Here is a 16,578-nt window from a genome sequence, read left to right as displayed (position 1 = left end):
AAGCTCCACTGCTTGATGGATTGTCAGAGCATTACGGCTGCCGTAGTGAGGAGCTTCGCGGAGTAATCTGGGTCCAAAACTCCGTCCGCTTCAGATCCCAAAGTCAAACGAACACTGAGAGTTAAAAACGGTCTAAATTCTTTCATCTTTAATAAAATCATCAGCGTTGCTGCTTTACCAGGTGTAACAGTTAAGTTTAACATCCAGAGTTAGAAGTTAACAGGAAGTTAGCTCGCTAGTTTCCACCTAAACATGACATACCATGTTCTGACTGAGAGATTTTTGAAACTAATTAAAAAGTACAGCTCTGCTACCACTTCCAACATAAATGAAGACAGAAAACTAAACAGCAGTGACGTTTGCAGGGTTACTGAAGTTGGACTACATGGTATATAATGTTGTGCTACGTGATTGCTAGCGACACAGCTATGTTAGCATAACATTAGCACAGTGAAGCTGGAGGATGAATGCCAACTTTTTTTCCACTCGATAAAAGTTAACGTGAGGGATTCTGGTGGTCAGGGACAAATGCAATCGCATAGCTGGATGCTATACACAGGCCAAACTTCAGTCAGGAGAACAACTAAGATTATTCATCCACAATACGAGCTTAGTTATTAATATACTGCAACAACATGGGAATAGAACAGCTGCGAGGGAATTCAACATTAATGAATCAATGTTACGGAAGTGGAGGAAGCGCAGTTTTTGGATTTCCCCATATTTCAAAAGTGCTTCATCTCTTTGCTATGACTGTCGGCATAATTTGCAGATGATAATGGTTGTAGCCGCTGCGATGCTTTTGATCAAAACAGGCGCAGCTTGATGACATCATCAACATGCGCTATCGCGGTAGAGCGATATAGTCAAAATCTCTGAGCCCCTAATGGTGGCTCAACATTTTTGGACAGCACTGTGAATTGTATTGGGGCAGCTTGGATGCCTAAATATGACAGAAAAAAATAAGTGAACAAATTAGAGCAGAATTGTTATAATAAATGTAATATCTGCTAAGTTTTTTTAAGTTATAATTTTAAAAAAATCCAAAAAACTAACTTCCTGTTTAAAAACAGAGATTTCCGCACAATAACTGACTAAACCAAGGCATGCAGCCCCCAAACCCACTCCAGTGGATCAGATCAGTGGAGGCTGTGCTTGTACTCTGCAGCTCCCAGGTGTGAACATGTGTACAGTCATGAATATGAAGCAAGATTTTTTAGAGAGAGCAAAAGAAAGAGGGCGAACAGGCATCGAAACACTTCCTCCAGTAAATAAAGTTTTTTAAAAAACTGGGTCACTGACAAGAAAGAGTGAAGGCGACTTAAGAGGCAGAAGTGATAAGCCAATTACCCCTGCAGAGTCCAATGTAAAACATCATTCTTGGTACGGCAGCTACGGCAGGCGATCTGGTGAAATGGCAAGCAAAGGCTGGGGAGAGAGATGTGACCTAGTTTTGGAGGAGATGTGTGGCTGAAACAACCAAACAACTGCATGATTAATGCTGCTTTGCATGTCTGCATCGACTGCAACTTGAGTCGGTTGTTGTGCTTTTTAGAAGCAAAATTTACTAACAGGGAACAACACAGTGGATCAAATGAAAGCCAATCTGTGTCTGCTCGCCAAGAGCTCCAGGAGATTTACCTTAAATGCAGCTTTCTAAAACAAATATTTTTTAAAAAGACATAAAAAGTCAAGCTTTTTCCCCCCATTTTTTAAAATAGCACATCAGGGGTGGTATTTGACCCAAAGAACAATTTCCCTCTGTCATGGCGGCTACATCAGCTCCCTCAGCGCCGCTCCTCGCTTCCCCTACACTACAACTTTGAAGACCTGCCATTATCCACCAGATCCGCTAAAACTTTCCCACTGAGTCTGGTCCCAACTCACACAGTCACCGATGCCAGCTTGTCACTGAACTCTTGCCATCCCGGTCCCATCTCTGCCTGTCCTGTTAACCAATCCAAGCCATCTTTTTTGACACCCCTTCTTGCCCCCTTGGTTCTGTTTGCTGGTTTGGATCACCTTTTTGTGCTCACTGTAAGCCTTTCTTATTTCAGCACTCGCTTGGTAAGCTTCATTTTCACGCCTCTCCTGTCTCAGTCTCTGCCATTGGCTTTGAGTTCTCCTTTTAACATCTGATGCATTAAAGTCCACCCATCTGGTGTTGTGTGCCGGCCAAAGTAAATGCGACGAGTGGGCCCGCAGGGTCCTAGAACAGTACATCAACTTCTCAAGTGGCTTCATATTAACGCCCACTCTGATGCTAGATCTATTTTTAAAGCAGGAGAGATCCGCTGACAGACACGTTTGCCTTGTGTCGTCGATATGAGGCGTTCAACGAGATGCAGGAATCTCCTTATTTTCAACTTTCATACCATTTTGTCCTTCAGTCTGCTTTATCTGCTTCTGGTTCACACAATGCATAGGAGGCAGAAAATGAGCATGATCATTTTGCATTTAATGAGAGATTTTCTGCTAGTTGAGAAAAGTGAGAGACGGATGGTGTGTTGTGGATGGACCGCCTGCTGAGTTTGTCAAGTTTTAATTTTCTCGGTTTCACTGTTGAATGTCAGCGCAGCGCGAGCTTTCCAGGAAGGCATTTTCACTGTTTCTGAGCGACTGGAAGCAAAACCTGACGTTTAGCAACTGACAATAAAACCATCAGTTATCAGAAGGAATCTGAAAGAAGAAGCGGACAGCTGTGACTTGGGAGGTAAAGCAGGTCCTAAGCCACAACTGGGTGTGCAAGTGTGCAAGTGTGCAAATGTGCAAATGTGTAAATGCTTAATGCGGTTTGAGTGCTCAGACTAGACCAGGAAAGCTCTACATAAATTTATGCCTCCCATTCAGTACTTTCTTTCCAAACTCATCTCTCTCCCTCTCTCTCTCTGTAGACTTTTCCACCCCATCAGGTGCAGTTAGTGTCCAGCCCTTTGATGTTCTGCCATGAAACCATCAGACATGACCGAAAGTACAAATATGGGCCATGAAAGGCAAGCGCAGACACACACCGACTGCTGATGGCTAACTAGAAATAAAACAAATGCACATGAGTGCACAAATATTAACTTTCCGCACCAGACAAAATACACACCCGCTGATTATTGTTTATATTTCCCCAAAGAAGTTCTCTGGCCAACGCTGCTAAGTTTATGTGTCAACAACAAACTTTAGAGCTCTGAGATGGAAGCACAACAAGTGAAAATATCTACAAAAGCAACGTCCAAAATAACAGTTTTTCAGCCCTCACTGAGGTCGGCGCAGGCTACACCTAGTACTGTCTACACCTCAGGACAACTCATTTTGAACTGAGCACTGTACTGTGCAAAACTACCGAGCCACCCCTCATTTCTTTATGTTTTCCTTCTGATGGGCCTGACTTTTTGGTATTTTTTTGTTTTTAAAGTGATCTTGAGTAAAAATGTTTGCAGGCTTGCTGAAGGTCTTTCAAGGTGCATTTCAGTCATTTTCAGTCTGGACCGTGTACCTGATTAAGAAATGGGGGGGAAAAAAATCTGGTCCTTCAGTTGATGTTCACTGAAGAAATGGTCTCAGTGGGAGGGTGGCTATTAGGAAACAGGGAGAAAAGGCGGAGGTATGCTGAATTATACAAGAACCTGCCTTAACAACAGTGGTAACAGGTCTGATGGAGCGATTAACTTAAATTAGAAACAGCTTCAATTTTCACCATGACAATGATACCAAACATATTGCCAATGCAGTAAAAACATAACTAGATAGAAAAACTTCTCCCCACACTCCAGAGCAATGTGGGATCATCTTGAGAGCAGAACAGAAGGCAGCCAACATCCAAAGAAGAGCTTCAAATGTCCTACAAGAACCCTGGAGAACTAGTCCTGTTGCTAATCGGACACGTTTTCTTTTCTCTTACCAATAAGTGCAAACAATGTGTTTCTATTTAACTTTTCAACACCTGGCAGGTGAGCGAGGGGGGAGCAATGCTGACAGTTTAATACGATGGTTCGGCGCTATGTTGGCTCGCGGCGTGTGAATGTGTGAGCGTGTCCGCATTCGTTTATTTGCACTCATCTCCCGGCTGGTATGTGTCGACATGCAAAACTCTCCGCCATCCATCCAGCCTGCTCATCCATTCACTAGGCTTGGCACGTGTGTGTGTGTGTGTGTGTGTGTGTGTGTGTGTGTGTGTGTGTGTGTGTGTGTGTGAGAGAGAGAGAGAAAGAGACAAACTGTAACATCAACTTCGAGCTGTTTGCATCTGGTTGCCATGGAGTTTCACAGCTGTTTCCACCAGACCCTAATGAGCTTCAGCAGCTGTTAGCTTAGAGGACACACACACGTAAAAATACACTAACATGTATACATACAGTACACATTAGTTAGTTTGTATCGTTACCTGTGATTGTTTACTTGCCTTATTGTTCACATATACAAGATTGCAGAGCATCTGAGCCAGCAGTAAGGCTGATCTAAATAACAATATGTCACAATCACGACTCTTGACAGGGATCCATCTATAACATCTGCCTTGGAACAATAACCCTAATCTTGACACACAAGCTGTTAAAAATGCTTTGGTTCACACAGTCTGTCAATACCCCGAGGACAGATTTCAATTTCCCTTTTATTCTCTTCTACTGGAACATGACTTTAACAAGTATTAAAGTATAAGGCTTGATATGTGTGAAAAGCACACTATAACATAGTGCATTAGATTAAAGGATGGAACAAATAGCTTATTTCACAATTTTAAAAAAAATGTAAATGTAATGTAAACAAAACAGATTCCTCCTCTGTTTAAAAATGAGTTTTTGCACAGTCTTACTTATAAATGGGCAGATGATCATATACCTCCACCTCAGGAAAAATGGATCTACAGTTCACTGTAAAAAATCTTATTGTATTAATTTCATCAAGCATTACAGCTTCTGCTCTCAAACAGATAACAGTATGAAGATTATTAAATCCAGCATCTGAAGTTCTTCAGCGGACAGAACAGGTAGCTGTGGTACTCCTAATGTTAATGCTAAAGCCAACGAGCATGACCTAAATATTGGAAAAGGTGGACCCAGCTGTTCTACTCAGACAGGGCTTGGATGTGGATTTAGTAAGTAAGGAGTATCTCTCTGTTATTTTACTGCAAATTAAAAGGACACCGGAAACAGCTCCTACTTTCTTATCAATGCTATAGATGAGAAAGACACCTGTAGCCGTGATAACTATAAATAACAAAGAGCCAAAAACTATAACATCAAAACACTTTGAAGACATTAAAAGGACTACATCAAACTGACAAAGGTAAACTTTAAGTTTTTAAGTTTTTCACTAGAAAAGGGGGGGGAAATCAGATATTAAAAATTTAAGAAACCAAGCAGACTAAAAAATTAAAGCTCATGCAAAAATACCAAAAACTGAGGCCACCTATTGTCTATAGGGAATATTACACATTTTAGCTAGTGTGTGTGCAGTTTCACATTTCATCACATCTCTCATTTTTCAAAAGCGCAAGATGGTGACAATGAAAACGCTCATCTATCTGTAGAATCCCATACAATTCGCTGCTACCAAATTTCCACTTCATATTAACTGTACGGACAATGCTTTATTTTTTTTTACCTTTTTGTTACCTTTTATAGATAACAACTTACCTATGTTTGCATTTTTGTTTTGTTAAGGCTTACAATTAAAGGTGCGTATTGGTCAAAGCACCGTTAGCCATTCACTGTCTGCGCTAATTCCAATCGCTGCCATGTCAAGTGTATTTGTGGTAGAAATGCAATTATCTAATTAATACTACAAGTTTTCTGTGCAGTTAACTGTCCTAATTTCCCTTACATTTTTGTAAATAAAACTCTTATCCATTTATCTATTACTTAGCACTAATTAGCATGTGCCTGTGTCTAACGTATAGATAAAGCTTGCTAACATGCTAGCATTAGCATTAGCCGATAACTTAGCACTCCACATTCTCCTCCAAATACAGACACATGTAGACCTCACAGCAACATGACTGTGGTCAAAATGCTAACTTGAGACTATAAAAAATGGCTTCACAGACTAATGGGTAATGTCAAAGTGGTTATGTCTATGTTTCATACACACAGTCTATGACTAACATGAATAGACATGTTAGTCAAACCCCAAACACTTTCCACTGCAAAACCCACTCATTTTTGCTTTGTAATCATATCATCACTCAATATATGATTTCAAAAAATGAATAAATTACATATAAGCAAAATAAACTTCTCATCCTATAAAGCTGTCTTTAGGTTACTAACATTAAATCATGCTCACTAAAAGGAAAATCGAGGCAGTATTAATTAAAATCTTGGAAGTATTACATATCAAACACCTTAAACAATAAAACAATCTATATTAATCTCATTTTACTTTGGTTTACTTTCACTGAACAAGTGCTGATATATTGTATACCACCCCTGCTGATGTAAAATCCATATACAGCATCTACAGCTGACTTCTGTCTCCACACACACACACACACACACACACACACACACACACACACACACACACACACAATTAAACAACAATGCTATCGAAAGTGCTTCACACCTGCTCATCATCTTTTTCGGCAATCCCCCCGCTGATACCACTTCCTTCCTCCCATGTTGCACCAGAAGTGGCTGATATTATCATTTCTAGTTCAAAGCCTTCTTGCTGTAAATTGCCTGTAAAGCCTACTCAGGTAACATTTATCTTACCCTTCTCGCCTCCACGGGGCTGCTGGATATTTGTTATTGAAAATACTGTGACAAGTTGAAAGGTGTGAAACTAGTGCTTCTGATCATGCCATCCCGCTTTGGTAGGCCCAGAAAATAAAGCAATCATAATTTGCGACTACATATTATATATTGCCATATTGTTTTGATGATGATGACGGCTTAAGATGCATTAATCTGGATTAATAAGCAGATTACAGTACTTTGACTGAGTGTAGGTATTCTATTTGTTTTAATCAAGACTACCCACATGATATAGCATTAAAAAATTTTTTAAATTAATCGCTTTTAACTTCATGCCTTTGGTGGGTACACAATATTTAACTGTTCCCCTTCCCAGTTGTAAATAGCTGATTAACTGCATCACTGATTGCAGGTCACAGCTTTTGCTAAATGCCCAGCTGCAGACTGTATACAGCTTATTTCTGTTCTGTTTATACAATATAAACCTCATTTTGTTTGTTGAGATTTGTTAAACCCTAAAATACCATCTGGGTCACTCCTGTCCCAAATAGCTTTATTTTTTTGTATTACAGCATTAAATATACTTTTGATGAATTTTACATGCCTAATTAAATGCGGTACAAAAGTCCTCATTTCAAAGGCAGCAATCTGCTCAATAACAGATCATCCTCGTTAAATTGTGTGCAACTCACAGAATAAGTTATCAAAATATCAAGGTCACAGAGACCAGTTGCTATTCATTTTATTCTCTAATGTTAACTATGCATATTTAATATTCTGCAGCTTTGCTCTCCCTATGCATACACTATGCATAAAGGAAAAAACACCAACAGACATCATAAACATAAACCCTTGCTGTGTCTGCTCGCATCTCCCAATAGAGACCATGACGAATGGATTGATTTTTCCCTCAAAAAAGATTTTTGTAAACTAAGCTTCTTTTTCTGTGTAAGCTGCATGTAAGCAGTAGCAGACAGTTTTCATCTCTTCACACCTGCAGCCTTGAACTATTCCCAACAATGCCAATCTCATGTTTTCTATGTTTATGCATCTAGCAACCATTGAAATTCTCCATCTCCACCCTCATCTAAAACAAGATAAAAAAAAAAAACTAGGGAAAAAAAGGAAGCATTTGACTGTGTCCTCCTTCCGCCGAGAAAAAAACATCTAAACCACTTCTAAGAAAAGGCAAAGCTGGAGTACGACTCGCAAAGGCGCAAATAAAGATGGCTCATTTTTAGAAAAGCACTACGTTGTCATTACAAAGTCCATAGTGTTTAACATTTGCCACACCTCCCTCCGACCAAGAGTATGCATCAACCCATAAACTTTTAAACCCAGAAACCCACATTTGGAGCTACTGTTCAATTTTCTCACCAGTGGGGATGCAAATCGTGAGGATTCTTCACTACCTAAAAATAATGTTTTTGTTGACATGTTTTTAAAAAAAGCATGTAGTTCCAACCACTGGACTAACTACAAAACACGCCATGTACAGTAGTTGACAGAACCAGGCTTTTCATGGAAGGATGAAGGGGAGGGAGGTTAAAAACTAGAAGAAATCTTTGATAGAGCACACTTAAGCATCATAGCCTAGAAGTCTATTTCACCCAGTGAACCATTTCGAGAACAAAAACCACATGGAAATGTGACATTTGTTGTTTCGCTCGTCTATATTAGCCACATTTATCTACCACTTACATACTTCCTTTCATCCTTTGTCATTAGCTAGGTGAAAAAAGTGAAATAGTCATGCTCACTCGTAACAACAATCCAGAAGGAAACTACAAACTCTCATTTAAAAGCTGCTGAGTCTACAGCTTTGCAGAGCGTCTGTTTTCGGTTTGTGTCCAGGCTGGTGCTCACCACACTTGGCAAGCAAAGGAAACCTCACTCCTGACCCTGGAGAGTAGTTAACTGCCTATCAAGTAAAAACAAGGAACTAATGTTAGCATTATCAGCAAGGGAGGAAGGCCTTTTTTCTTAGGCATGTGACGTTTGAACTATAAAACACACAGCAAGGTGTTGCTATCGCCTCAGGACGATTCACACTCTGACAGCAGTTGCAGCCACCTCTGGTTGAAGTGCTGACAGGCAACCAGTTAGTACTCAAAGATGGGTTAGTCCTGTATTCTGGCTTAAGGACAGTGTCTTTGTTAGCTCCTCAAAATGCTGTCAAAGGATGACTTCCCTTTGAAACATTTAGTCATGAGCCCAATTAACAGGCTAGAAGGAATAACTACACAAGGAGTTTTTTGAGTCATGTGTGGGTTTTCCGTATTCATCAATGCCATTTTTCATTGCAACCCACTGCCTCCTCATTAGCTTTGTATGAATTCTGAAGAGGACACTGAGCAATTTCAGAAGAACAGTCTTCCCTTGATTTTGCAGGGTAATTGCTTATAATAAAAAAAAACTAGGTCAAAAATTAAAGAGACTTTGAGAATTAGATCCAACTTTTACACCTGGTAAATTACCGTGCAAAGAGATCCTGATTTTTGGATTGGCTGTCAGAAAACAATCAGATACAAACAAAGTCCTCTAAAGTTGAAAAAGTAGGTCAGACACTGATAATCAACCTCTTGATTTAAACGTGAAATAACGAATCTGAAGTTGTCCTCCAGCCTTTCCGGAAGAGAATTTAAAAAAATGACTGTAACAGATATAAGTGAGTTATAAGTGATTTACAAGTGAGCACTTTTATACCAGCAATAATGTTGTTGAATTATACAATTCCTGATTGAAACCATCCATCCATTTTCTTCACTGTTTAAATCGCATGGCTGATTTAAATGGTCTCTACTTATCTACACTAAACTCAATTATGGATATTTCTAGAGGGTTAACAATCAAAAGCTTAAAGAACCTAGCCTTCTGATGGTTGCAGTAGGTGGACATTGTCAGTTAGCAAAGCAACATCACTTTGAATGTTTGCAATATTAACAGGTAAACTCAAAACGTTACAAATAATGTAAAGATTCACCGTTTAAGTAAAACAAACAGAGATCTAGCAACCAGCTTTTGCACCTGTAATCATAGAACCTAGGGTTACAGTAAGTAACCAATCCCACAAATCCCTTCCTTTCGCATGTTTGCGAAATGATATCACAAAATTGTAACATTACCTTGTCAATGCGATGGACACTACGCCAAAGTGGAAACAGAAAGGCTCAAAGACCCAAACAAACTAAAGTGGAAAAACAGCCGTGATATTTCTATCAGCACCAAGAGAGCAAAAAGCACCAGATTTTTTACATTAAATGAGTTAAGCTGTCTTGACACCAGTTCAAATGCACTCACAACTCTTTTTGAAAACTTTGCACTGAACCTTTGTCAGCTGCCACCCACTTTTTTTTTGTTTGTTCAACCTTTCTTGTCACTCACTGCTTCGGAAAAAGCAGAAACATTACTTCAAAACACCATCCTTTATGAAAGAGCAGCGTGCCCCGGAGCGAGGAGGCAGCATTATGAAAGGGAACATGGCCCCTGGCTCTTCAGCTGAGGCCCGGGTCAGAGCAGAGAGCTAAAGTAGTAATTACTGAGAGACTGATTGCTGACAGGACCTTCCAACAGCCTGTGGTTAACTGGATGGAGCTGAGGGGGAGGAAGCATCAAATGCACAGGCCTGACAGATGCTCTGCTGATGACTTCAGGGTGGTTCGGGGCATGCATGCCATTTTGCTTTATTCATTCTTCTTTTAAAAGTCACTGAAAAACAGAATATTTGAGCTTCTTCACTTTTGCTAGTTTTTGACATTTCTTTTGAGCCACGATGCAGAGATACAGATAAGGTGGGAGCAAATTAACTTAAAGTATATGAATTCATTTTGTTAAAGAACTTTGTCATTGAACATCCTTAGAAGCCCAGATCTGCCGTCAGAGGCAGCTACCTCCTCTGCGTTATTTAAAAATTCCCCCCCTGCTAATTTTTTAAGAGTAAATGCAATTTCTTCCAAATGGCAGATTTATTTTTGAAGTGAAACTCTTCAAAAAGCAAGAGACGAGTTCTCCTTAAACAGATCAGAGCCCACTTCACTGAGAGTGGGAGCAATGTGTGATTGTGGCAGGCAACACATTGCCACAACTGGTAGAGTGCACCATTTTCCAACTGGATTATGCCAGTTTCTTGCTCAGGGTGGTCATTTGAGAGCCCGTGGCTCATTCATCATGACCATATGGATGTTACAACCTGGTATTTTAGCCAACCAATTTATGCCATCAGTGCGCCTGGTTGATTTTGCTGCGGTGACGGAGATGGCTGTATTTACATTGGACAGAAGCGACCATTTCACTGATTCACTGACTCTCAAATGCCTTTTGTGTGAATTTATTTGATTTCCACTGATTGTGTACGCTTGGACAGTGGAATAAGCATGTTTTGACATATGTTTTTATCAAATACTCTGTGGTCTCTTACAGATCTGCAGTGGCAACTAGCTCTGAAACATGAGACGGTAGCAACAATGCCCACATTACATGCAACCAAGCAAACAAAGGATGTGACTGGGTATTTGAATATCATTCTACTGTTCAAAAACATGGACAAGCTGACCAAAAATGTTTGAATGTGACCATTTCTGCCAATTTTGCAAACCAAAAACAAATTTCTTTCATTGAAGTGGAGCAAAATTGTGAGCTTGTCACGGTCAAACAGAGACTGGGTTTCATTAAACACATGCTGGTGTACTCTATGGGTCTGAGTCACTAAACCCAGCTGCCAAACTAACTTACCTCTGATGGTTTCTTGTGCTGGTGGCGGACCCATGTGCTGCTGGTGCCCGTATTCTTGGATGACCTGGACCACGACGTCACTTGACCTGCAGGAATAACAAAGACAGCAATGATACCACAGTCAGTGTAAGTATGTGAATTCTTTTTAGAGTTTCTAGTTTTGCTCTTCTCCTCTGCTCTCAGTTTAACACCTTATCTCACCATGTGCTCTACTCCAGAGCCGAACGAAGTTAATTTGGGAAAAAAACAAACAAAAAACAAAGTTGCCATACTATTTTAGAACCTGAAATTACCAGAACTGGTTATAATGGAGGAGTTTAAGTCCCTTTCAAAGGAATGAAAAAATAGCACACTTGGCAAACACTCTTGAAACACATTTGGGCACCTTTTTGGGCGTTTATCTTGAAGCATTATCTAAACAGACTTTAGTTTCCACTTGCATCTATATAATCAGCAGTGAAATGTCATCAAAACGAGAGCGTGAGCTCATCCAGCTCACAACCCATCATAATTCCCAGGTTGTTGTAATGTGTGATGCACAGAAAGACGTTTTCTTCGAAAGCCCCAATCACACCTTCTCAATGTTATTGTCAATCAACAGAAGTACTTCCTCCATGAATATGATCAATAAAACCATAATCGTCACCATCGAACAGGATACAACAGGTGTAGCACAGTGATATTTCGAGCCACTGCATCATTTGATATTTCATCAAGTTTCTTTATCCTTTAGTGCAAAATGTATCAATACTGAATCTTATCTAATCTTTCTCTAAAATCACTGTCTTCTTCTTTCGACGGCTCACTTTAACGGTCTTCGGCTCCACCGCCTGTCTTTTTGTGTCACCGTCTCTGAACCACACATCATAGCAGGTCTCACTACCATCTTGTAAACCCTCCCTTTCACTCTTGCTCTTCTTCCTCCTTCTGTCACAAATCCCTCCTGACTCTCACATCCACCAACTCACTGCTGCCTGTACTCTCTTCTTCATCTTTCTCGTGCACTGTCCATTGCTTTGGATGGTTTACCCCAGCTCAACCCTCATCCACTGCATCTACTCCTTCTTCACTGACACACCTGTCTACCTCTTTTTCACACGTGTATTCTGCTCTCTACTCTCACTACAGATCACAATGTCATGTGCAAACATCACAGTCCATGGAGATGTGTTAACCCGTCCATCACCACTAGAAACAACAGAGTGCTCAGAGCCAATCCCTGATGTAATCCCATACCCACCTAATCATTCCAACAGCACACTGTCTCACTGTCCTCATACATGTCCTGGACCACCCTCACATACTTCTCTGCTACTCCTGACTTCCTCATGCAGTACCACAGTATCTCTTGGCACTCCATCATATGCCTTTTCTAGATCCACAAAAACAGTGCAGCTCCTTCTGATCTTCTCAATCAACATTCTTTGACCAAACATCATATCTGTAATTCTCTTTCTCAGCATGAAGTCATACTGTTCACTGATCACCTCTCTCCTTAACCTACCTTCAACAGCTCTTTCCCATATCTTCATGCTATGATTCATCAGCTTTATCCCACTGCAGTCACAGCTCTGCACATCACTCTTGTCCTTTACAATCGGTACTAGCACCAACCTCTCACCTAGACCTCCATGTATGTCATCAGTTACGTCACTAGGACCGTCTATCCACTCTTTGTCCTCTTCATAGTTGCACTCACTTCTTCTTTACTGCACTTGCCCATTTATTAACGTTCCTCCATCTTTCCTCCTCTCTTTTGCTCTCTCTCTGATTTTCTTCATTTATCTTTGCACCCAAATAAGGTTTTAACTTTTTAAAAACCTTTTAAACTCCTACAACCATTCTTGCTGTAGCAGAATTCACCAGTAGATTTCAATTAAGGATTCAAAAGATGTCTTGAAAGGACTGCACAGAAAGTTGTTTGCAATTAATTGCATTTATTGCAATAAAAACATTCTAACAAGTGTTAATCTATTCAAAACAGAGAGAATGACATTCGTAAATGTATCTTTGAAATCTGCCCTCCTGGATGCCACAAAGGAGACAACCTACCGAAGAGCTGCAAACATCTTTTTCGCTACTCAGTGAAGTTTTCTGCTGAGGACCAGAGGAGAAAACATCAAATTTTTTTTTTCTGGCAGACAAATTAGCCTTTTCTGACCTTCCTTTTCTGACTCACAGCTGGAAAGAAGGGAGTGTTTCAAGTCTTCATTCATCTGGATCAGAACACAAAGCCAACTTAATCTGCGTTTGATTTGTCAAGAATGTTTAATGAGTGTGAATGTTGATTTAAAGTGGGGAAAATGAGGAACAGGTCTCTGGCTGTAGATTGGACTTCGAGCGCACAGCGTGTGCTGAAATTCACGCCAAAGAAATTTTATGGAGAAATTTGTTTTGCAGAGAGGGTTTACAATAAAACGATAATACTTTTTTGTTGTTTCTTTAAACACTGTTAGCCAGCACCAACCGGTGGGGAATCGGTTACTTATTAGAGAGCAAGAAGCTGCTCATCAAAGGTTCTTAAAATGAGCATGCGATGGGGTTCAATACTTTTGTAATTCACACCAGTGGAGGTGATTCAAACGCAGCAGAGAAGCATTTAAAGAAAGCAGCCAAACAAAAACCTTCTTTGTGACTTTGAACGCCCGTGGCAGCACTACCACTATGAGTCAGACCTTTAATTGAAGCAGACTGATGATGATCTATTAAAAGCTTTAATAAGTAATGGCCGCATAAATAGCATCTTGTTAAGCGGTTAGTCCACTGTGGTCCTTTACAACCTTATTAATACACAACCTAATTGCAATTAACCAGACACCGGAGCCAATATCCCACCCACCGCTTCAATCAACAGCTGTGTGTGTGTGCGCACACCTCTTTCCAAGTGTGCCTGTACATGTTTGTGAATGGAGGCCAAACCGATTGAGGAAAAGATGCCCCTTATGCTGTTTCCTAAATTTAAAATAAATAAACCCCAAATCCTCCTGCGACACTTTTCTCGTGTGACCATAAGAAACTCACTAAAAATTGGATCGAATCTGCAATTAAATTATATCACACGCATAATGGATAAAACATAAAATCGACACAACATTCTGCGATTTAACATCTGCGACCGTGACTTTATGCGAGTGTGCATGCGTGCGCTGCCTCCCACTCAACATATTTCCCTTTCCACAACAGCAGTGCTGCCACCCCGCTAATGTTGCTCATGACGTCTGAGGAGCAAACTGCGCTGAGAGCCTCTCTTCAAAAATCACCAACACTACACACACACACACACACACACACACACACACACACACACAAAAAGACATACTGTATTGGAAGCCACTAACACATCAATGTTCCTACATTTTTTCACCATACACAGTTTGCCTACATTGTCAGTCATTACAGCACACACACAGACATATTTGTGTGTGATCTTTTCCTCTTTAACGGTCCGCTCTACTTACAGATTGACACACTACAATAATACAAAGAAAACAGAGAAAACCCCAATAATTATATGACCTCCCCCAAACAAGCACTTTGGCGACAGTGGGAAGGAAAAAAACCCTTTTTTAACAGGAAGAAACCTTCAGCAGAACCAACCTCAGGCAGGGAGGGGCATCGGCCGTGACCGGTTGGAGTGAGGGCATCTCAGAGGAAAAAGTGCAAAAAGAAGTTGCACTGAAAGTGGTCCAGAGATGCAAGATACAGAGCGCTTCAAGGGAATGTCAACACAATATTCAAAATCAGCTCATACAAACTTGATTTAGACATAACACAGTCCCAGAACGTCTTTATTTTTGGCCTTTCCGGCTTTATTTGTTTTGCTTAAGGAATAGACAAGAAAGAGGGGGAAAGACCAGGGTAGGTAGTAAAGGGACAGTCGGGCCCTTTGGATTTCAGCAATAAGGTATTTGGGTGCTTGCTGGACAAACGAGCTAGAGTGACTGCCAGAACTTCTTGACTGCACCTTCAAATATGAATCCTTCTGTTTCTTTTCTAAGGTGTAGGCCAGCAGTCCCCAACCTTTTTTGCACCACGGACCGGTTTATGTCCGACAATATTTCCACGGACTGGCCTTTAAGGTGTTGCGGATAAATACAACAAAATAACACCAGTACCGATACCAAAAAAAGAGGAGATTTATTCATAACACAAGGGAAAATACCTGGGGAAACTGAGTTAACAATAAAAACAATTTAAAAAATTACAATAAAAACCCTGAAAACCATAAATTTTACACCCGAGCCTCAACTCTCACGGCCCGGTACCAAACGGCAGGGGTTGGGGACCGCTGGCGTAGATTCACAGTGTGCTTACCTTACAGGCTGATATAGGACACAGTGTGTGGTGCTGTATGTATATACAGTATCTGTGTCAGACAGAACCAGCCTTCATTCTTCAAGGTTAAACTGGGCAGTTAGATCCTAGAACGGCCAAGAATCTGTTATTAGTTTTTTAATCATACATCTCAGTCGCAACATCGTTTGACACCTACACAGCAGCAGCCTCCACCGCAAGCATCAAAAAAGCCAAACAGCTTCCAGAAGTCCGATGATGAATGACACCTCACTCAGACACCGCTGATTTTCTTGTCCACCATTCTCTGTTTAGTACTGTGTTCCATGCGTGTAAGCGTCGAGGGTATAAAAACAGACTGCACACTAATCTGTTAAGGATTTTTTACATTTACTCATGAATCTGCACTCCTCAAGAATGTGTGTGTCCAGGCAGGTTACATCTACACGTGCCCAACATAGTGCAGCTGCAGAGCTCAATCACTGTGGCCAGATAACCAAAACAGGCCGCGGCGCAGTTGGAAGTTACCATCGTGGCCGCGTGTTAATTAAAAGCCACGCTGGATGCACAGCAGCCAAAATTATCATGGGCATCCTTCAATTAGAAACCTGATAACCTCCAGTGAGCAGATGCAGCTGGAGCCCACACTGCAGTGAGCAGGGGAAGCTAACAGCTAAAGGCTGATTATAAAGCAAAGTGCATGGCCTCCAACGCGGGGTGGCTCGGTCACGTCTGCAAAACAGCCTGTTAAACCTGTTGTAAAATGCATTATACACGCGGGGCTGTGACCACACAACAGTTAAGCCCTTCAGAGGTCATTTTAGCCTGTAGTGTAAACAGTTTGAATGACTACATTTCCCAGATTTAA

At 40.8% G+C, this 16,578-nt stretch overlaps 1 protein-coding gene across 2 annotated transcripts in view; it reads right to left on the bottom strand.

The window, feature by feature from the left end:
• The window catches only part of jade2 (jade family PHD finger 2), a 221,807-nt gene that overhangs the window by 171,684 nt on the left and 33,545 nt on the right, over positions 1–16,578 (bottom strand). For both annotated transcript variants that reach the window (XM_085470801.1, XM_085470802.1), the window contains exon 3: positions 11,418–11,503. In XM_085470801.1, coding sequence (XP_085326927.1) covers positions 11,418–11,503 — 86 coding nt within the window. The remainder of the gene's footprint in view (positions 1–11,417; positions 11,504–16,578) is intronic.

This window comes from Copadichromis virginalis, linkage group LG10 (genome assembly GCF_057382275.1).
Source record: "Copadichromis virginalis isolate Kocher_CV1m ecotype Utaka linkage group LG10, C_Virginalis_male_GT1.1, whole genome shotgun sequence".
NCBI lineage: Eukaryota > Metazoa > Chordata > Actinopteri > Cichliformes > Cichlidae > Copadichromis > Copadichromis virginalis.
This window is presented reverse-complemented; position numbering and strand designations above follow the sequence as displayed.